Below are 20,783 nucleotides of genomic sequence, written 5' to 3' on the forward strand. Positions count from 1 at the left end.
TAAGGGTAGATGCAGTAAACAGTGGGATCCATCGCCCTGCAACTACCAAAGCAAAAAGGGAGGTGCAGAAACATGTTTGTACTTCCAGGAGAAACTGGCTGAACTGCACCTATAATCAGAGATGAAATATACTGGAGGCAAAGTTTGCCTCTTAAAGAACATAAATAGAGCTCTAGGTGAACATTCTATAAATTAAACTGGTTTTCAGATAGCTTCAATTACCAGAGATTAGACTAAATGGCCGATGCTTAGTGCAGATGTCTTTAATGTTTTAATCCTCACTTAAATGTTCAACATTTATGATTACAGTGGTTGAATATAACTGTGTGTTTAAAGGAATTAAAGGAAAGTAAACAATGAAAACATACCCAGAATGCTACAGCTGTAATCTCAACCACTGCAGGGTGTGGTGCATGAAAATCTGCAGCTATTTAACAAGCCATCAAACCCAACATGAACCAAAAACCTGTCAACCTGACAGCTACACAGATGGCTGCAGGAAACATGTCAGGGCAGAAGGCATAGAAGAAGAAAACAGTTACATCTGCTGTGTTTTTGCTTCAGCAGAAGTACTGATTTTTCTTACACAATACTTCAAGGAGAAGAAAGTCCTGCCTGTCCTCAGGTGTAGAGGTCTGGAGATGTGATTAAACTCCAGGGGTGAAACTGGGCCACTTTTTATGTTTCTTGCTTTTAAACTCTCGTGTTTTCCGTTTCAGTCGCAGCAGTGCTCTCCACCCTGTTGATGAACCAGTCATGGCAGTGACATGAGGAATTTTTCATTACCTCGCCCCGGGGCCACCATGGTGCCTCTGCCTGTGTGTCGTTCTGCTTTTCTTTTTCCACTCCTACCCCTCCTCTCTTTCTCTCTCTCTCTCTCTCTATCTCAAACAAACAAACACTCATTATTTCTCTGAAACAAGCTAGTGTAGAGCTGTGCTTCTTTATCTGCGGTGTAAGCTACCTGCATGGGGTAGCCCCTCAGCTGGTGACCTCCTCTCCATGGCCTGCCGTCTCTCCTCCTCAGGCTCCTACACTGTGGTCCTCCTCCCTCTAAAGACCAGCCTCTACAGCCAGGAGGCCCTTCGTTTCTACCTATGGGTGAGGTCTCGCTTCTGTATGTTGTCTTGGTGTATGTTTTATGGTCAGACATAACTAGATCACAATTTCCTTCCTCTAGAGTCCATAAAAGTGTCACAAGGTTGATGCATTTGGCTGCTATGCATTTGCTTGACCTTTTCTCGAAGCTTGGAATTTAGCACAGGTTATCTAACTGTAAAAGCAGGTGTCACATACGGCTACAACTCAGTTCCCCTTAAACTTCTATAGGATACTGATTATGCAAAGGTTTACTCCTAACTAAAATTGCCTGGTTGTTAAATTCTGAAACAATTTTTTTCACTGCCCTTGCAGACTTTTAACTCATTTCAAAAAGAATTTACTGATCCCAAATGGAGATTGAATATTCTCTAACTAATATTATAAGGGTTTTATTTTCGAGAGTTGCTAAAATGCTGACTGTAGGCAGAAATGATTTCCTGTAGCAGTCAGTCTCACAGCAGATCTGGAGAAGTCTCTGACTGAAATGGTCAGTTATCGTTTTAGTGTCTGATAAAGATGATGCTAATGGTTGTTCTAGAATCTAGATAACTTCCCCGAGCTCCCTAATAGAAAGCTTTTAATTACTGCTTGAATTGCAGAATCAAGGATCATCTGTCTGACAACATGTTTTAGGTAGAGATATCAAAAAGCAACACTTCATACTCTAATTGGGCAAAATTCAAGAAAAGATTAGAGACATAAATAATAGAGCCACCTCTAAGGCTGCAGGACTCGGTTAAGCAGGGGGGAGAGCTACTAAAATGACTCGGGAAGAGAAACAATGAATCATCCAAGAAGTCATTTGTTTCGTTAAAGTCAGTGCTCATGATCTAAATAATAAAATTTGGGCAAGATGGGGTGAAAAACTTAATAGCTTTCTGTGTTTCTTTCCAGTCAAATGTCATTATGCTTGAAATTTCTCTTAAGATCTGTGGGAAAAACTTCAAAATGGTTTCTTTAGAAAAAATAAATGATAAGCTCTGTTTTAAATCTCATTTACGTTTCTTACCTTATTACCTTATATAGTTATATAAAGTAATACAGCTGCCATGCATTTCAACAGGGCGATAGCTGCAGAAATTAACTAGCTGTTTGTCTAGCCGTTTGCATAAAAACATTCATTAAAAGGTTTCCCAAAGTGTTGCTCAGAATTTATGGAGATGTGACCTTGATTGTTTGTTAAGACCCACAGTTGAATGTGAATACAATAAATAAATATTTTATTAAATAAAAAAAAGGAAATTTCCCATAAAATAGATAAAAGTACCATTGAATGTCTCCATAATAATTAATAATAAATAATTACATGTTAAATTTGTTTTTCTAATGCTTTATTAAATAATCAAATGTATCATTGTATTAAGAAATGTATACATTAATTCAATTAAATTATTAAATATATCTTTAAAATTATGAAATTAAATAAGCAAATGTCATTATTTGGTAAAAAGAATAATTCTATTTTACTCTATATGTAAAATGTCTCTGGTAAAAATTAGGGAAACCCTACATTAAAATGGGCACCTTGTTATGAATCCATTTTACTTTAGTGTTAAATGTTTACAGCAAAGTGATTCTCAATGCTTGTTTTACTAGCAGCAGTTCGCCTGTTCATAAAGTACAAAACACAATTTCTATTCATTATGGTTTGGTTTAAAAAGCCAATATTATTCCTGCAACCACATTTGTTCTCCACTGTTTTCGAGGGTTTGATGATTAACCACTTTTGGCAATTTAATGTCAAGTTCAAAGCTGATTTGTGCCTCCTTGCCAGGAAGGCTTACTGTATTTTAGCTTCAATTTTTTATTGTCTGCCTACGTCCGGCAGCATGTAGGCGTTTGGCTTCAGAAGGGTACAAGTTGAACTTGTTACAGAGCAGAACACAAGCTTAGACTCACCCAATGACTTTAGGAAGGTAAAGCTGGCTTTTCTGGCTGTAAACTGGTTTGAAAAACCTGATGGATGAAATATTGGACTCATTCCAAACAGGGATGGACTTTAGCAACTGCAGTAGCATTGAGGGTTTCAAAATATTTTGGGGGATTTTAATATTTCTTGCTTAAAAAAAGGATACATACATACTGTAGCTTGAATAAATTCACTGCAAAAATTGTACTTTAAAGTTTTTCATTCATCAAAACCTGACCCCTGCCTCAGAGGATGTCAGATTTATAGGGAGAGCATTTTTAGCTTCTGGACAAACTGGTGGAAAATATTTCCTGGAAGGTCACATTTATAGGTGTGAATAAGGCCTAAAAAACAATGTGCACATTATCAGTTATGATCCGCATTCAGATAAGAAATGAGCGGCTGGGCGCCAAAGTGATAAGTACATATTCAATGAGACTCATAAACACCAACAAGACAATGATTTTTCTTTTTTTATGATTTTCATTTTTATTGAACTACACACTATAAACAGCATAAAGTGTTGATCTATTGGAGTAAAACTCACTGCACTGGGATCGACAGTGAACTGTCCTTGACATGCCACATTGATTGGATGCTGTCCATAAACGCATCATCATGTTGGATCCATCTTGGCTGACCCGACCCATCCCTCTTACTGAAAGTGTTTCCTATTAATAATGACACAGAGTGTGTGTGCTTAGAGCACTTAACTCAGAATCCAGTCCTCAAGAGTTTAATGTCCTGCATTATGTTTTCTCCAGCACTCTTGAATCACATGATAGCCGGATTTCATGCAGATAGATGGATGTTATTTATCCGTTTGATACTAGGGGACCTCAGAAGGTTTCTGGTCCTCTGATCACCAAACTGCAAACAATTAGAAAATAAGCCCTGCTGGATAAACTGGATCCATTCTGCAGATGAGCAAAGACAAAAAAAATTATTTAGACTTAGAATTACATAAACTGTAATGTGATCTTGTATACACAGAGTTTATACAAAACAAAAATGTCGATGCATACAGCTTTTTAACAGTGAATGAGCAGCTTAAAACAGTAAAATGAACATTACCATTTATAAATCAGAATGTAAACAGTGTAGGAGAAAATAAAAAACAATTTAAAGGAGTTTTATGGAGACGCTCAGTGCAGTACAGAGTAAATAAATATGGTGCAAAATACAGTAGAACACTGAGTTGTTCTATTTGAAAGGATTCTGAAAAAAATCAGCCACGTTGGTGGTGCAAATATGATGTATTCAAGTGTGATGCAGAGTATTGATTAGATTTTTAACAGTTGAACAGTCTGATGGCAGCGAGGGAAAAACTGTTGCAGAACCTGTTGGCCCTGCAGCTGATGCTGCAAAGCCTCTTCCCAAAGGGCAGCAGGGTGAACAGTCCATGGTGGGGGTGTGAGGGGTGTTACAGGCTCAGGAGACGCAGCACTGGGATGAAATGTTTTTATTCATTGAAAAACAGATGGAACAAATCCTAATAATAAACTGCACTTCAATGGCCTGCATGTAATTCATTATGGCATAGTCAATGATTTTTACGGGGGGATCTTTGAGGAACAAAAGGCGCGTTTAGCTAAAGCTAACTTCATGATCAGGGCAATTTTACTTACAGCTGATCAGAGTGTGACATGCAGTATCAATGTATTTAAAAAAAAGTTTGTTTTTATGCATCTTTAATTCTACACAATAACGCAGGTGTGTCACACACAACTGATACATAAGGTCAAATATTGTATTCCTGTTCCAGGACTTTATGTGCTTTAAATTTGCACCTTTAGATTTGAGTCCTGTTCTAACACACATTTTATGATAAGTCCTGTAAATGTGGCAGATGTGGATGATTCATCAGGCTCATTTCATTTTCCTGCTGTCATCGTTTCCATCTTGGCTAAATTTGTCCAAGTGATTAATCTCCACATGTAAACTTCCTTGTTTAGAGCTCTGTACAGTTTTGCAAAAACCCACTTTAAATAATCAGATGTGCTTCCATCGTTACTTGTGATTTCCTCGTCTTTTCCTTGTTTTCTACTAAGTCATCATCTTTTTTTTTGTTGTTAACCCTGATGTTTTGCCCCAAACAAATATGACAGGTCAATTGGAAACAAGAAGAGCTGTGCTGTTCAATAAGTAATTCTCCTTACCGACTTCCAAATGTTTGATCGACCTGAAATTTTGCATGTGTATTTAATTAAACCTCTATAGGTTAAATAGCAAATTACAGCTCTTAACTAATAGTAGTTTCTGATTTACAGGTGTTCAAACTGAGTCAAATCTGTGTTTTTGCATTTGAAAGGACGCACAGAATGGGAGACTTTTGATCAAATGAAAGTAACTTATAGCGATAATGTCCCATAATATAACCTTGTAAAATATTTTGCAAGGTCATCATCACTATAAGTTATTTTAATTTCACCAAAAGTCTCCTGTGGTGTGAGTCCTTTCAAATAGAAAAACTTGATCACTGCTTGACACTCAACAGGTTCTATTTCAGACTTTCCTCAGTTCAAACACCTGTAAGTCAGAAACCACAACTAGTTCAGAGCTGTAATTTGCTACTTAATCTATAGAGATTTAAATAACCTCACATGCAACATTTCAGCTGGATCAAACATCTAGAAGTGTGTCGGGGCATTACTTATTGAATGCCCCTCGTATAGTAGTAAACCTGTTGTCTAAAGGAAGAGTGATTACATTAGGATTTTGTTTTCTTTGTAGATTAAGCGGATGAAGGACCTAGAGAAGGAGAAGGATGCTCTGTGGTCAGGTCTGGAGGTTCTGGAGCACGGTCGGTTGTGGTACCTCCAGCGGCTCTCAGAAAACAGGGCCCTGCAGTGTGTTGAGAGCAGAAACAGGATGCGCCTTTGCCACAAACATGCCTCAGAGGTAAACCGGGATGTGTGGATTCTAACTACTAATAAACCATGCTGTAAATGCCAGCTTTTAAAGTATGTTTTTGTTTTTGGTGAAGGTTTTAGCACAAATTGCATTGGTTCAGAAGAAAAAGTTGCAGACTATTTTATTTTTGGGGTTGTTTTAAAGCCTTTAGTCTGCAAAGTTAGTCAATCTTCCCCAAAGCTACCACTAATAGTTTAATGCCTGCAACATTTATTGTATTATAATGCTCTCTCAGTGTTTCAGAGCACATTAACAATGGTGTTTTTTGTTGTTGTTGTTGTTTAGGCTCCATCCTGCCTCCCCACACACATCCAGCGGGTTAATGGAGCCCTGGGCTCTGTAATGAGTGAACCCAATGTCAGCAGCAATCCTTGTCTCTCTAATCCGCTGGCAGACAGTGACCTCCGCTGGCAAAACACAGTACTAACTCAGGTAAAGATACAGCTAATTAAGATTCAATCTCAGTCCTTAAATCCTTCCCACAATTCAAATCAATCCTCTTGCAGAAGGTGAGTGAAAAGAATCGTCGGATCTCTTTGTTGGAGCTGGAAAAACAGGTTCTCCTTGAAGAGCTGGAGGATCTCCAAGCCTGCTGATCTGCACACTGTCACTTCCCACATTGGTTATATATTTATGTTTAAATTAATAAATTACTATTAATGTTTCCTTATTTTACCCTGTGGTCTTTTAAATTATTTGTATTTATTATGATCAAGTAGATTTCTCACCCTTATATTCACCCCAAGGTCCGACTGTCATGGTTTCCTTTCCTTTTTGGGAGATATTTCTGTATTTTAATTAATACATTTTAATTGTTCTAGTTATTCTGTGTCTCTGTAATTCGATTACTTTAATTCTCTGTTACTTAGCCTTTCCTCCCACTCAGCTGGTATTCCCTGTGTGATTCTGCTCACCTGGCTTCATGATACTACCACAGTATTCAAGTCTCTAAGTATCTTCCTTTCTCTGCTTGATTCTACTGTTGCCCCAGTTCATGTATGTTTCCCTCTTACTCTGTGAAGACCATGCAGATCATAGCAAAATCACCAAAACCTCAGACTGCATATTTCTTAGCATAATAAATCTTAAAATGAATAAAAGGAATAAAAAAGTATTGCCTAACAGAGGTGGGTAGAGTACTCAAAAACTGTACTTGTGCAAGAGTTTAGTTAATTTAACATATTTTTACTCAAGTACAGTAAAAGCTAGCCATTCAAGAAAAAACTTAAGTAAGAGTAAAAAAAAACGAGTGAAAAAAGTCTTTACCGACAGTATGTTATATTTAGGTTGGAATAGGGTGACTTCCTGTAACATGATACTTTAAACAGATTGCTGGTCCAAATTACACAGAGGTGTCAAGTAATGAAGTACAAATACTTCATTACTGTACTTAAGTACACTTTTTAGGTATCTATACTTTACTCCATTACTTATTTTTCTTCTTACTTCTGACTTCTACTCATTACATTTTCACAGAAGTATCTGTACTTTCTATTCCTTACATTTTTACAACAAACGTTACTCGTTACTCTTGGCTTCAGTTTTATGTTTATAGATATTTATTTCACGTCATGTGCGCCGTCCAATGCAGATCATTGGCGCCAATCCACATCTAGTAGAAACTAGTGTAATTGGATGAGTCATATAACGCAAACACTCATTGGAAATCATCAGAAGCAAGCAGGTGTTCTTCAAACTGCAAACATGAATTGTCTATGCCATGCTACAATGTCGGATTCAGAAAAAGATGCTGAAATGTCTGAAAGGTCGGACGCAGGTGAGAGCGTATCGAGAGATGGAGACCAACAAGACCTCCCTCATCCTTGGCCCTATCTCAAAATTTTTTTCCAAATATACGAAAAATTGAGCTATTAAATCATATAGTGGCATCTGACTAGGGTTTTTTTTAAGGTTACTTTAAGTAGTTTTTGGAGCACATACTTTTTCACTTTTACTTGAGTAAAGAGGTCAAGATGGTACTTCAACTTTTACCAGAGTGTTTTTAAACTGCAGTATCTATACTTCTACTTAACAAATGTGTGTACTTTTGACACCACTGAAATTACATGGCAGATTCTGCAAACTGAAAATAAAATTAAAAGCACGAAGCTATAGTAGGAAAGAGAAGTCTCAAATAAGCTGTAGGTATGTGTCTCAATGTTGCATTTTGTTCAAAACAAGCTTGTTCGTTATTGGGTGAAGTTACTGATGATTTGTAGAGGAGCCAGACCTTTTACTCAAGTGAGAGCAATAGTACTTCATAATGATTTTATTTAAGGAAAGTTAAGAAAAAAATATGCACAAAAACTACTCTTTAAATTACTTCTTTATCTGCAAAACACTTACACAATCATTTACTCAAAATAACTTAATATATAGTAAATGTAGCTAGTTAATCTTCTCTGTTCTCTAAAACAACCATGGCAGCGTGAATTTGGTTTGCAATCGTCAAGAAAAACTGTAAAAGTGTGACAATTCAGGCCTCAGAACCTGATCACCTTGCATTTACTTACATCTAAATGAATCAAACCATACAGGAGCCAAATCTGAGGCCATCTGGAACTTGACTTAAACCCAATGAAACAATTTTGCGAGTGACACTTTTTCTTTGGCAATTTGCAGGACTGACAAAGTCACTTAGTAAATCATAATTTTAAGTTACTGCTTCAGGAGGCTTTGGAATAGTAGTTGTAGTTTTTAACAAAAGGTCTAAGTTGGCTCCGTCTGTGTAGAGCTTTAAAAATGTGTAATCTGCATCACCCTTGGTATTTCTTGCGCCAAAATATATTAACCTGTGCTTGGAAGATGTTGGTGATTTTACTACAACTATATACTTTTTTACATGTTTAATTCTGTGACCATCAAATTACCTTCTTTGCAGATGACATTGTCATTTTTACATTTTCCTTTTTTTAAGTACAAAATATAGCCAAAGTTAGATACTTTTTTCTTTTTTTTCAATTGAGTTGTATCAGTGTTTTTCTGATGCGTGAAAAAGACAATCCTGCATCATTGTGCGTCCCGGTTCCTGTTTCCGTTCTCGCATAAGGGCTCCCTGTCAGAGCACGCTGCAGGAACCTCTCCTGGTGGTCCCCCACTGATCTTACTCACACTGATAAACCTTATCACATGCAGTCATCTTTACCGTTTGCAGGAAATATCTGTCGTGCACAGCATAACTGTAGCCTTGTGCACACAGGAAAGCTACCTTTAGACAGATGGTGATGTCTGATTTGTCTGTTTTCCCCTTTTGACAGTTCCATGAACAGGCTGGATATTGTCTTTTTTTTCTGTCTCTCTGTAATGTTTATCCAAGTCCTTTTTTTCAAATTCTCATCTTCATACTCTGTCCCTGAGTGTTTGTTTGCACCAGGGCCCATGGTGGCCCTCTGTCCCTGCCTCTCTATAGAATATGTTCTCAGATTATCAGAGCTTCACCCTGCTTGTGAAATTTAGAGGAAATAAAGAACTTTGCTTACACTTTTTTGTTCAAACTTGAAGACATAAAGTGGAACTAAATCCAAATATTTCTACTCAAACATTGCGATTGAAAAGCCAATAAAAGAGAAACGCCTCCTGTAAGGAATCGGGGCAGGAACCTGATTAGAATCACCTTTTTGCACATCCGGAAAGAAAACATCCATTACGATAGAGGCTTTCCTTTAAGTAGCTTCATGTTTTACATCTGCGCCACTGAACCATCAAGCCCAGGGCTACCAGCACTCAGCTAATTATTGGGCCTAATTCGTACCAAACACCTTTGCTGAGGAAGCGTCACGCTTTCAAGCCTGTTAATGCTGTTGTTCCATAACAGTACGGTTCACCTGAACTGCACCCTGCTGGTCTTTCTTAATCCGTGTAACTTGAATTAAAAGCTATGTTTACCCTTAAAAAAAAAAAGAGGTGGGCTGAGAATCACAAAGAGCTGTTTTTCTTCAGGTTAACATGGGTTCCTCTGATGGGACTGAGGGATTCTTGATAAATGCATTCCGAGATCTATCAGGAGAAGAAAGCTCCATAAGAAACCAGATCCTTTTGTCACAAAGCAACAAAGTTGTAGCATGTCTGAGCTTCCTCTTCTACTGCTTTAGCTACACCCAGGTATGATTTACCATTTACTTAAATTAGACATATGAGTTCAGTTTCAATCAGAACACAGCAGAGCATACAGAGGTGGCAGCATCATGGTCTGTGGAGGATTACCTTTAGCACGGAAAGCGAAGGTTTTTGATTGTTTATGTCTATAATTGCCTAAATGCATTAATATAAACCCAATATTGGCTACAATACAGAAAGATATTTTTAATACACACAATTTTCCATTTAGCCATACCTTTGAATAGAAGAGTGAGCAGTTTTATCAACAAAAATAATGCTGCAATTAGAGATTTTATTTGAGCAGATTTTAGTCAATAAGTTTGAATACAAAGAAATAATGAACTGCTAAAAAAAAACACAGTTAAATGCATTCCAGTTTTGAAAAAAATATAAAATATAAATTTCTAAATAAAAATCATTCAGCTTGTCATTGAGATCATTGATTGCGTACAGTATGTGTTCCCATCTTGTTTGTTTTCTTTTATATTAAAAAAAGATAAGTGGCATGTAAACCTTTTCACTGCAAACCACAGCGATCAGCTTCAGCTTGCAAAAAAAAAAAAAAAAAAAAAAAATATATATATATATATATATATATATATATTTTTTTTTTTTTTTTTTTTTTTTTTTTGCTATAACATCAAACAACAATAAACTTTCTGAATAACTTTCTCTATTTGAATACAAGTCTGTACCGTCTGAACTATGTTGCCCATAAAATGAATGAAATATTAAAATCTTGAGGCATGGATTGTTATCATCAAATATACCCATTATTACAATGCATTTACAATTAAATACTCCAGTCATCAACCTTTTAGTATTTAAACCAGAATAAATCTATTTTGCCGTATAAAGATCTTTTATTTGTACATCAGCATAATTTTTATATTTAGAGGAAGCAGCTTTGTGTTAACTTCTTCCTTCTCTAAATTTAGATAAAAGTCAAATTTAACACTGTGTGTGTGTTGTTTTTTTTTTGTTGTTGGTAAAATTCACATAATGGTGCGCAATTAGAAAAAAACTGATTTGTCTTAATTTGTCATGAGAGAAATAAAGTTTAAATGCAGCATTTGAACCTGTTCTAGAATCTATGAAGGGAGCTTAAAATTAGGATGATCTTCCAGTAAAAACATCTAGAATTGGAGCTTGTTGGTAAATATAATATATATATAGCATCAGATTGGTTTTTATCTGTCAGGGGTATTTATAGACTGGAATATTATATTTCTGAGTCTACTGGGGATATTTAAAGTATTATATGTCAAGGCTTTTGGAAAATCAAACATTAATGTTTTAGTCAAAACCACAACAACCAAGGAGTACCAAAACCTTATATGGTCAATTTTAATAGTTATTGTCAGTAGACTCAGCAAAATATTAGCCCAAATTATAAATATCCCTGCCCAAAAAAAAAAACACACACAAAAAAAAAACAGATTTCATAGACTTGTAAATATTGTGTGCATCTTCAGTTGTGTTTTTTGATGATGAAATAAAAAGCCACCTCTTTAATTCATCAGTTGAGAACATGCATAGTATGCATCTCAATAAGGCAACCCTTTCTAAAAATGTAAATTTAGCACCATAATTTCACGGCAATGAAATTATTTTAACAATTTAAACCCTTAATTTAAATAAATTTGTTTAAATAAAAAGTAATGTTCAAATACAAAAACACAAATATAGCTACCCTAAATGTTAAAAATATGGTGGCAAATCTGTTTCATAAGTACTTTTAAAGTTATGTTGCTCAATATTAAGGTATATTTGTTCATCGACAGATTATTGCAAGCATTTTTCTTTCTGCTTTTCTTGTTTTAAGCAGATGTTTGAATAGGAAGTCTTCAGTAAACATTGTCCCCGCTGCTGGTTTTGGACTCTCCATCACTGCTGATTTCTCTCCTCCGCTCGCAGTTCCTCTCCTGTCCGAACGAGATCTCCCCCCCAGAGACGTCCACGTCTAGCAAACCTTGCAGATGTTTGATATAGTCAATGGCCGCTCGAAGCGTTTCCACCTTGCTGAGCCTTTTGTCCTCAAACTCCCGCGGCAGGTGCTCCCGCAGACGCGCGTAACCCTCGTTGACGCAGCGCACCCGGTGGCGCTCGCGCTCGTTGCGCTTCTGGATGAAAGCAGGCTCAAAGGAGAACTCGTACATGTCTAAAGGAGCGTGGAAGGAGAAGCAGGGGACTCTCCTGCAGTGGAAACCCTGCTCCATGTGGAAGGGCAGCCCCAGCCGGAGCGCATCCTTGCAGCGCGCAGAGCTGCTGCTCATGGAGACGCCGCGGAGAACGAATGGAAGATTCTCCATGAACTCCTTATTATAAGACACGATGCTGAAAAATAAAAACGTTTGGATTTAAAAACAATATAAGTTTGCGCAAACATTAAGAATAAAGCTATTCTCACCCTACCTGGCTTACTTACTGCTCCATTCGGACCGTGCGTCTGTCAGACTTGCAGGGCGGTTTTGAACCCATAGGGGTTTGATCTGAGGCGAAGATCAAGATCAAACTAAAAAACTTGTTCTTCCTTCCGCTCAGTGGGAAGTAACTCTCACAGCAAAGAAAAAAAAAAGAAAACACATTATAGGTCTCCTTATCTTTCATCAGTACTCTCTTATGAGACACATGTTCAATTATAACCCCTAAAAAAGTGTTAATACAAGTAAACCTATAACATATTTTGTAGATAATGGATAAAATCATTGATAAGTACAAATTAAAGTAGAATGGATTTAGAGCACACCGTTTAACATTTTTTTTTATCTTCAAATGACCAAAAAATAAACTATTCAGCACCATAAATCTAAGTTGACACTTTAGTAAATAAACTTCAGCATCATGACAGGAAGCAGTTTGTCAGCTCTCCATGTTTGAATATTTGTGGGGTCCTCAAGGGTTCAGTATTTGGTTCTCAGTTATGTTTTTCACATTAATTAGGTTTCAGCAATACTAATGTGTAGCCAATTATTAGTATTTTTGCTGATGATAATTTACAAATCTTTTCACAGATGATTAATGCAGAACTAATAGTAAAGGTTTCTCAGTATGTTGCAGTGTTAAAGGAAAAGTTCAGTCATACTCAGAAATCAAACTTCTGAAAGTACTTTAAATATGAAATTATTTCATACTGTTCAATTAATGAGAAGTGTTTTTAATGAAGAGTAATTTTATTTGAATGTGCTTTACTGGAGACATCCATGTTTGTCAAAAAACACTACTGCCACCAACTGGTTTGTGATGTCATGGTGCCGTATCGGCTGTTAAGCAAGTCCCAATGCTGTATCTGGTGTTTGTCATCTTAAAAAACATTCGTCTTCGAAATGTTGGCAACATATGACATGTTTTTTTTCTGTCCAGAAGTTCGGTAGCAAATCCTCATGAATCGGAAAGGTGAAATAACTATTTTTTTTTTCACTTTTATTAACTGCCATGCACGTGGGCATTGTCACTTTAACAATAGCTCTCGCAAATTTCAATAATGAAGTCCTCTCGAAATCTTAAATAATTGTTGTTGATTGCAGATGTTTCTAGTAGTTCACATTGATTTTTCTTGTAAAGAGAGGAGAATGGCGCTAGGTCTACAGCACGGTGACATCACTGCTGGAAGAGGAGTGAGGTGTCACTATATTTGGGCAAAAAAGGCCGCTCCAAGACTCAGTGATCGCGACGAAAAATAGTTCATTAAATCAACATGAACGTATTAGTTTTAGGTATAAATAATGATCCATTGATTATTCCTTAATGACCGGACTTTTCCTTTAAAGTAACACTGCAAAAGTTAAAATCAACACCAATCTGAGTGCATTTGGTCCCACTCTAGATTAGTGTTAAATTAACTTAGTTTATATCTTATTAATTATCTTATTACTTGTATCTTATTACTTAGTGTATATCTTACTCGACTTGCTGAAATAACTCTATAAGAGTCAAAGTACTTTAACACTGCATATTTAACACTGTGGAATTATACATAAGCAAATTTGAGTCCTTTTTAGTACGACCTCATGAAAACACATTACAAGTTTATTTAGAAAGAGTTAAAATTTAAATTAGGAATCAAATGTAATTTCTAGGAGGGATAACTGATGAACAAATATGTCTTACATAGAAATTCCACTGTGTTAAATATGTAGTATTAAAGTACATTGATCTTTTTAGAATTCTTACAACAACAACTGGAGTAAGATACGCACTACATAGAGAGTTAATTTAACATTAATTCCAAGTGGGACAAAATGCACACCTATAGTGTTACTTTAACACCGCAAAATTTAAAGGGGTTGAATACTGAACAATGCAAAACAGGCTCTGGATTACTAATAATATCTTATTTTACACCGTTTAATTCCACATCAAAATTTCTTAGAGATGTGGTTTAATAATTATAAGATTGTACACCACCCATATTCACTTATATAAGAAGACAAGGAGTAACACACACATTCATCTTGTTAGCATTTACAAATGTTTTAATTTAAAAACTATGTAGAGGTTCAAATTAACCTACGTGAAATTTAGCAGAGTTGTGAGAACAGTGAGTAAACATAACTTTAATTCTCCATTAGTGGATTTGAACTAATAGTTTAAAAAAAAAGCTGCATTTGTAAATTTACCCTTCTGTTGAATTAATGAATTAAAGAAACACATTTTTATATTGCTGTTACTGATTAAAGATAAGAGAAAAAATACATCATACACCCCGCCTGTAAGCCTATAAGAAAGAAAAAAACAAACAGAAGCTACAGTAAACAACTATTACTTTGCAATAAGTGGGACTCTGTTTGAAGAGTTTGAGGCTACCAGGGTAAAGAAAAACTCCTTTCATCATCCAAACTGGAAAAAAATTATGTAAGAGGGCTCTGAGAATTTTACACTTACTGACAAAGGTTTGAATTGTTATTTGAGGTTGCTTCCCCATGTTATTTTGAATTTCCCATTTTAAAATGTTCCCGTTGTAAAGTTTAAAAATAAATTGATTTATTTTCTTCTTAACACTGTTGTTTCACAGTCTGACAGACAGTTACGTTAAATAACTACCATGTTAAATAACTGATGCTAAAAGCGTATGTCGTCATGGAAAGATGAAAAACACACTCCACTATTCATGACCATTCTTCGCCCATGAATCAAGAAATAACAAAATATTATTGATCTCTAACCAACATCGCTATTTTTTGTACCCTGCTGATGTGATATTTACAGATTTTCCATTTTTTATCAAATATTCATTATATTCATTAAACCATTAGAACAAATCAGAAGTCTTATTTTAAAACTCCTAATAAGCAAAAATCACTCTATATGTGATCTCATATTTAATATGAATCCAGCTGTTCTGTCAAGGTATTCAGAGCTTTGTTAGAGAAATAAATTAACAAAAGCATCATGCAAATTGCAATAATATAATATGCTATAATGTAATGTTATATAATACAATACAATACAATACAATACAATACAATACAATTATATTATATTATATTATATTATATTAAATTATATTATATTATATAAATATAAAATATAAAGAAGCTAATTAAAAGAGATATATACAATTATATCTCACTGTATAATTTAATTTCTATCAGCATTTATTTGTTTATTGTATTTTGGGGGGCAATTAATTGTATGCTTATTTATTTATTGAGCATTTATTAATTTATGTATTTATTTTTAAATATGGCCGGATTGGTCCTCCATAGAAAGACCAAAAAACCTAAAATGATTAAATATATAAATAAATAAATACACACCGCTGGTCAACCGATACAAAATAACTTTATTGATATAGAAACATCTTCACAATGGAAAGCGAACTGTATAATCCGGGAATGCGCATGCGCAGCATCGATCCGCTGTCATGGCTTCTTCCAGGGAGCTTTTGTTTTGGTATGTTGATCTTTCTCGACAAATTGGGAATATATCTGCAAGAACGTAAAAATGTTTTCCTTCCGCTTTGTGAAACTCTGCTCCGTTTGTATTATCCGTGGAGACGTGACTTTTAAATAGCAATGATAGGTTTATAAACAAAGAAAGATAATGTTTGTTTTGTTGTTACTAACAAGCTAGCTACATCGATACCGTTTGTTATTTTTATCAAACGGGTAAATACTCTTGTCTTGTCTTGTTCATGCTTTTGAAGTTATGTCCCTTTATTCCCACAGGGGATTAAGTAGCGTTGAAATATTAAAGAACTACAGCAGTGTTTGAATTCAGGTAAGCTAAACGCTTACAGTCGTCTGCTAAATATGCTAATTTGATGCTAATTGGCTCATTGACTGGTTTTCTGGCTCTGATGTATTTTCTGTTGATTGTTCAGGATGAATGACATGAACCTGAGTCCAGTGGGTATGGACCAGCTCAGTGTCCCCTCAGTGAGCTCCAGCCACCTGGGTCTACCCAGTTCTCCCACGCACAATCCAATCCCCACCCCAGGTATGGAAACTCATGCAGCAACTTTTTTTCTTGCTAAAGACAATCCGGATTTAATCGGATTTACCCCACAATCCTTGTCTTTATTCATTGTGTTCACATTTCCTGGGCTGCCAACTTTTCACCAAACCTTGGGGTGAGATTTTGAAATAACCTGTTAAGGTTCGATGAGGATAGGTGCAGCTGTAGGTTGGAGGTTTTCAGAGGATTTAACTGAAACAAAGTCTCATTTTTATGCAACAGTAAATGTTACTGAGTAACAATAAGTGGTCTGTAGTTATGGGGAACATTTTTGTCACAATATACATTATTTTCTACATTCTGGTGATTTTTAGAGAATTGAAGTAAAGCAGATTGGGCTCTACTAAAATACTTTCATCTTAAATATACTTTAAACTAAGAATTGTTAAAGATAGGCTAAAGCTGCGTTCACACCAAATGCAGCAGGAGCAGCAGACGCAGCTAGTATACATGCAGTCAATGGTTGATGTGCGTCAAGGAGCAGCAAATTGTCCCACAGCACGTTTTGAGCAGCAGGCGCAGCGCGTCTGAGCATCTGACCCTCAAATACGCTGCTGCTCGAGATGGAAAAATTGAACTTTTGCTGCTCGACGCACCGCATCAACCAATCAGAGAAGCTGATCTGGGAGCTGGCCGTGAGACAGACACCTCTCTGATGATACAGAGCATTATGATCACTCCCCTGAAACAGTTTATATACGCATAAATTAACCTAAAATGGTGAAACCTGCAGACAAAATAGGTTCGCTTTTATTATCCTGGTGCCTGCAGTTTGGATTACGTTCATGAAAACCGCCTTCCAGCCGCCGAGGCGAACAGCGAGGAGGCGACCGGGCCATAGGCTGCTGTTGAATGGGATTCCTACTGACAGCGCACCGCTGGTATGTGGGGGTCTGAGCGATCACAGCAAATATAGCTGCCAGGCAAAGAAAGGATAGAGTAGCTCCGCCCAAAGCGCGTCAGACCCCCCTTTCCACTGCGCAGCCAGAGCAACAAAGATGCTTCAGCCGCGCATCAGAACTAAACAGGTACAAGCAGCAAAAAAGAAGCAGCAGACACATTTTTGCTGCTCCTGCTGCGTTTGGTGTGAACGCAGCATTACAGAATTAGGTATATTAAACAATGGGGAACTAATAAGCTATTACTGACACTGATACAGTAACCAGTGCAATTGAAATCTATGTAAACTACACTGTCTATGAATATTTGGTAATAGGCTAAGGAATAAAAAGACTCATTTGGTTTTCTCTTACAATTGACAAAACAGCTAAACAATTCAGGCCTTCTAGGAGGCTGTAGATTTTATAAAAACTCACCATGAGAGGAGAAAGCATTTCTCCTTATGTTTCAGTTTGAAAGGTGTGATGGAAATTCAGTTTTTAAACATATTCTATGGACCAAAATAAACCTGGCTAGTCCTTGTGTTTTTGCACTAAGGTTGTGTTAAAAACGCGTACTGGATTTTGATCACCATGGTATTTTTATACATAAATAAGTGGAACGGAATTGAGTTTCAATGTCATTTTTTAGTTTGAGAAATTGGGAATATGAAGTGAGAGTGTGTGAAGACACTGAGATGGGTAAGTCTCACTCCCAATGGGTGAGAGTTGACAGCCCTGCATTTCAATTAAATCTTAAAAAAGGAACAAATGTTTACATATTTCCAGACTCATCCTTTCATTCATGTTTATTTTGATCAGGCATGCCTGTGGCTATCCCCAGCCTGGGTCCTTCCCTCGGCTCCCTCCCCTCTGCGCTCTCTCTGATGCTTCCCATGGGTCCGCTGGGTGATAGAGGGGTGATGTGTGGCCTTCCTGAGAGGAATTACTCCCTGCCTCCTCCTCCATATCCCCACCTGGAGAGCAGTTACTTCCGACACCTACTGCCAGGTCAGTTCTTCTTTTGAAAAACTTTTTTTTTAAATAAAAATAAAGAACTGTGGAAAGGTTTGGGTTTCATTTCTTTATCTTTTTTTTTATTTATTTAAAGCCTAATCTCGTTCGATTATTAGATTAGATAGATTTAAGATTATTTGCAAACACAATTTATACAATTTATCGATCCATTGCCTTATCCATTTGTTTGGATGAACAGATTTGAAGTCGTAGGGAAATCATATTTAAATGTCAAATCATTCTGGTTTAAATATGTATATAAATGTACTTTTTATCAGACGATATTGTCCCAAAATTTGGAAAATTTCTATTTCCCTAAGGCTTTAAACACTCTAGAACTTTATCTAATATTTCCAATGCATCAGCGCTTTTATTATAAAAGCTAGATGCTAAATAATATGTTTTACCTCACTGATTAAAGTATTCCTTTCTTTTTTTTGAAGGTATTTTGTCCTACCTGGCTGACCGTCCGCCTCCTCAGTATATACATCCCAGCAGCCTTAGCATGGATGGCTCCCTGTCTGTTTCCAGCAACAATCCCTCTAGTTTGGACCCCTACAGTGGAACTGGGGGCCCACTGGAGCAAGGCCTGGTGCCCATGGATACAAGACAGGTCAGCGGTCAGGGAGACCTTCACCAGGCTGGCCCTCATGAGCTGGACTCAACAGGGCTGGCAATGGAGTCTCGTGTTAACAGCCCCCTGTCCCCTGACCGGATGGGGGAGGAGCTTACCAACATGGATGGGGTCGGGGTGGTGGCGGTGTCCGACGCCCAGCAGCTCGGTGGAGGAAGGCAGCCTCAGCCCCATGAAGCCCTGACAGGGGTGGACTCCTCTGGTGGGGTGATGCCACTTCATGGACCTCCTGTGTTGGAACTGCCTGTGGTGATGGAGTCGGATCACATGGGAGGCAGAGTGGGAACCTCCGGGACGGGAGGAGGAGGAGGCGGTGGGCTCGGGGAGCAGCTCCACGGGAATGGAGAAATGAACCCCGGCGTGGTGAGCGTAGTGCTCACAGGCTCCATGTCCAACCAGAGCCAACTTGAACCTGTGTCTCTCCATGGACACACCGGGATGGGTCTGGAGGCAGTGAATGTATCCTCCATCACTGCTGAGGTGTCCTTAGGTGCAGAAAACAACCTGGTCCTCGTCAACCCCACCCTGCAACTGGAGGATCCTGCTCCCAATAAGGAGAACATGGCCGCTCCCTGCTCCATCTGTGAGTATAAACAAATGAATTAATAACAGTGAAAAAGAATTCAGAGTTCTGGAGTATTTCTCAAAGCATCTGTCTTATCCTGCTGTGTATAATTTAATCTGCATCTCTGACAGGAGGAGCAAATTTAAATTAAACATTTCACAAATCAGGGTTTTGTTGACATGAAGAAAACCTTAATAAGTTCCAATGACTAATCAAAACTAAATACACTGAATGTGTTTTTATTTTAATCTCTCAAAATGTGGAAGTATATTAAAATAGTATGAATACATAAGTACAGTGCAGTAACTACTCCGCCCCCCTCTAACCTAGCTTCATTTGCTTTTAGGGTGCACGCTGTGTGAGCGCTCGTATACCTCAGACTGTCCGGAGCACGGCCCGGTCACCTTTATCCCTGACACGCCCATCCAAAGCAGGGCTCGCCTCTCTCTGCCGCGTCCTCTCTGTCTTCGTATCTCTGTGACTGATGAGCCACTTGGTAGGCTTTGATTTCTCTCGCCGTTAACTGAAGGTTTCACCATTGCTGTGAGCAGATCTAAACGTTCCTGTAAAACTTTTACAGGAGTATTTGCACGGGACGTCATTTCTCCAAGGACCTGCTTCGGACCGATGGTTGGCCAGCACTGTAGCAACGTGGATCTCTCTAATTGGCCCGAAAAGGATGCACCTCAGATTTGGAAGGTGTGATGTTTTGCAGCTGTTTAAAATTGTGTGCATTAATACTTTTCTATAAAGCGAATGGCTGGAAATGCACGTTCTTTGTCGTAGATGTACCACAACAATGTGCTGGAGTTCTACATTGTGACGACAGATGAGAACGAGTGCAACTGGATGATGTTTGTGCGCAAGGCGAGGTAGATTGCTGATTCCTCTGTACAAAAAATGTAGGAAGCCTCCTTCCATTAAAGATAAAACACAGTTTTTGTGTTTTTTAGGAGCCAAGAAGAGCAGAACCTGGTGGCCTACCCAGCCAACGGTAAACTGTTCTTCTGCGCAACCACAGAGATTCACCCTGACCAGGAGCTGCTCTTCTACTACAGCCCAGACTACTGCAGGCTGATGGGTGAGAGGACTAGTTTGCATAATCTAATGATGAGGTCATCCAGCATGTCATCTCTTGTCTTTGTCCTTCTCATATCCTTGTCTCCCCTCTACTTATCTACATTCCTTACCTGCCTTCCTTATTCCTTC

The 20,783-nt window shown here is 37.5% G+C and overlaps 3 protein-coding genes across 4 annotated transcripts in view; 2 read left to right on the forward strand and 1 right to left on the reverse strand.

The window, feature by feature from the left end:
* The first annotated feature begins 728 nt into the window (after positions 1 to 728).
* Positions 729 to 6,938, forward strand: sapcd1 (suppressor APC domain containing 1). The gene is made up of 4 exons (XM_015397718.1): positions 729 to 1,101; positions 5,744 to 5,911; positions 6,209 to 6,355; positions 6,430 to 6,938. The coding sequence occupies exons 1-4, from the start codon at positions 1,003 to 1,005 to the stop codon at positions 6,517 to 6,519; spliced, it is 504 nt and encodes a 167-aa protein (XP_015253204.1). The 5' UTR covers positions 729 to 1,002; the 3' UTR covers positions 6,520 to 6,938.
* Positions 6,939 to 10,683: 3,745 nt separating this feature from the next.
* Positions 10,684 to 12,470, reverse strand: LOC107099550 (achaete-scute homolog 4-like). Its single transcript, XM_015397716.1, has 2 exons — positions 12,450 to 12,470; positions 10,684 to 12,358 (listed from the first exon to the last, which is right to left on the reverse strand). Exons 1-2 carry the CDS (start codon positions 12,455 to 12,457, stop codon positions 11,869 to 11,871), a joined length of 498 nt encoding a protein of 165 aa, XP_015253202.1. The 5' UTR covers positions 12,458 to 12,470; the 3' UTR covers positions 10,684 to 11,868.
* Positions 12,471 to 15,875: 3,405 nt separating this feature from the next.
* prdm4 (PR domain containing 4) overlaps positions 15,876 to 20,783 on the forward strand; it is a 7,882-nt gene continuing 2,974 nt past the window's right edge. Inside the window, exons 1-9 of one of the 2 annotated variants that reach the window (XM_015397711.1) lie at positions 15,876 to 15,916; positions 16,192 to 16,243; positions 16,347 to 16,462; positions 18,181 to 18,369; positions 18,819 to 19,592; positions 19,921 to 20,070; positions 20,155 to 20,273; positions 20,361 to 20,446; positions 20,528 to 20,655. In XM_015397711.1, the coding sequence (XP_015253197.1) occupies positions 16,348 to 16,462; positions 18,181 to 18,369; positions 18,819 to 19,592; positions 19,921 to 20,070; positions 20,155 to 20,273; positions 20,361 to 20,446; positions 20,528 to 20,655 (1,561 nt within the window). In that variant the 5' untranslated portion in view covers positions 15,876 to 15,916; positions 16,192 to 16,243; position 16,347. Of the gene's footprint in view, positions 15,917 to 16,191; positions 16,244 to 16,346; positions 16,463 to 18,180; positions 18,370 to 18,818; positions 19,593 to 19,920; positions 20,071 to 20,154; positions 20,274 to 20,360; positions 20,447 to 20,527; positions 20,656 to 20,783 lie in introns of those variants that run through there. The other variant, XM_015397712.1, reaches the window with a different exon arrangement.

Source organism: Cyprinodon variegatus, unplaced genomic scaffold (assembly GCF_000732505.1).
Source record: "Cyprinodon variegatus isolate N-32 unplaced genomic scaffold, C_variegatus-1.0 Scaffold883, whole genome shotgun sequence".
NCBI classification, from domain to species: domain Eukaryota; kingdom Metazoa; phylum Chordata; class Actinopteri; order Cyprinodontiformes; family Cyprinodontidae; genus Cyprinodon; species Cyprinodon variegatus.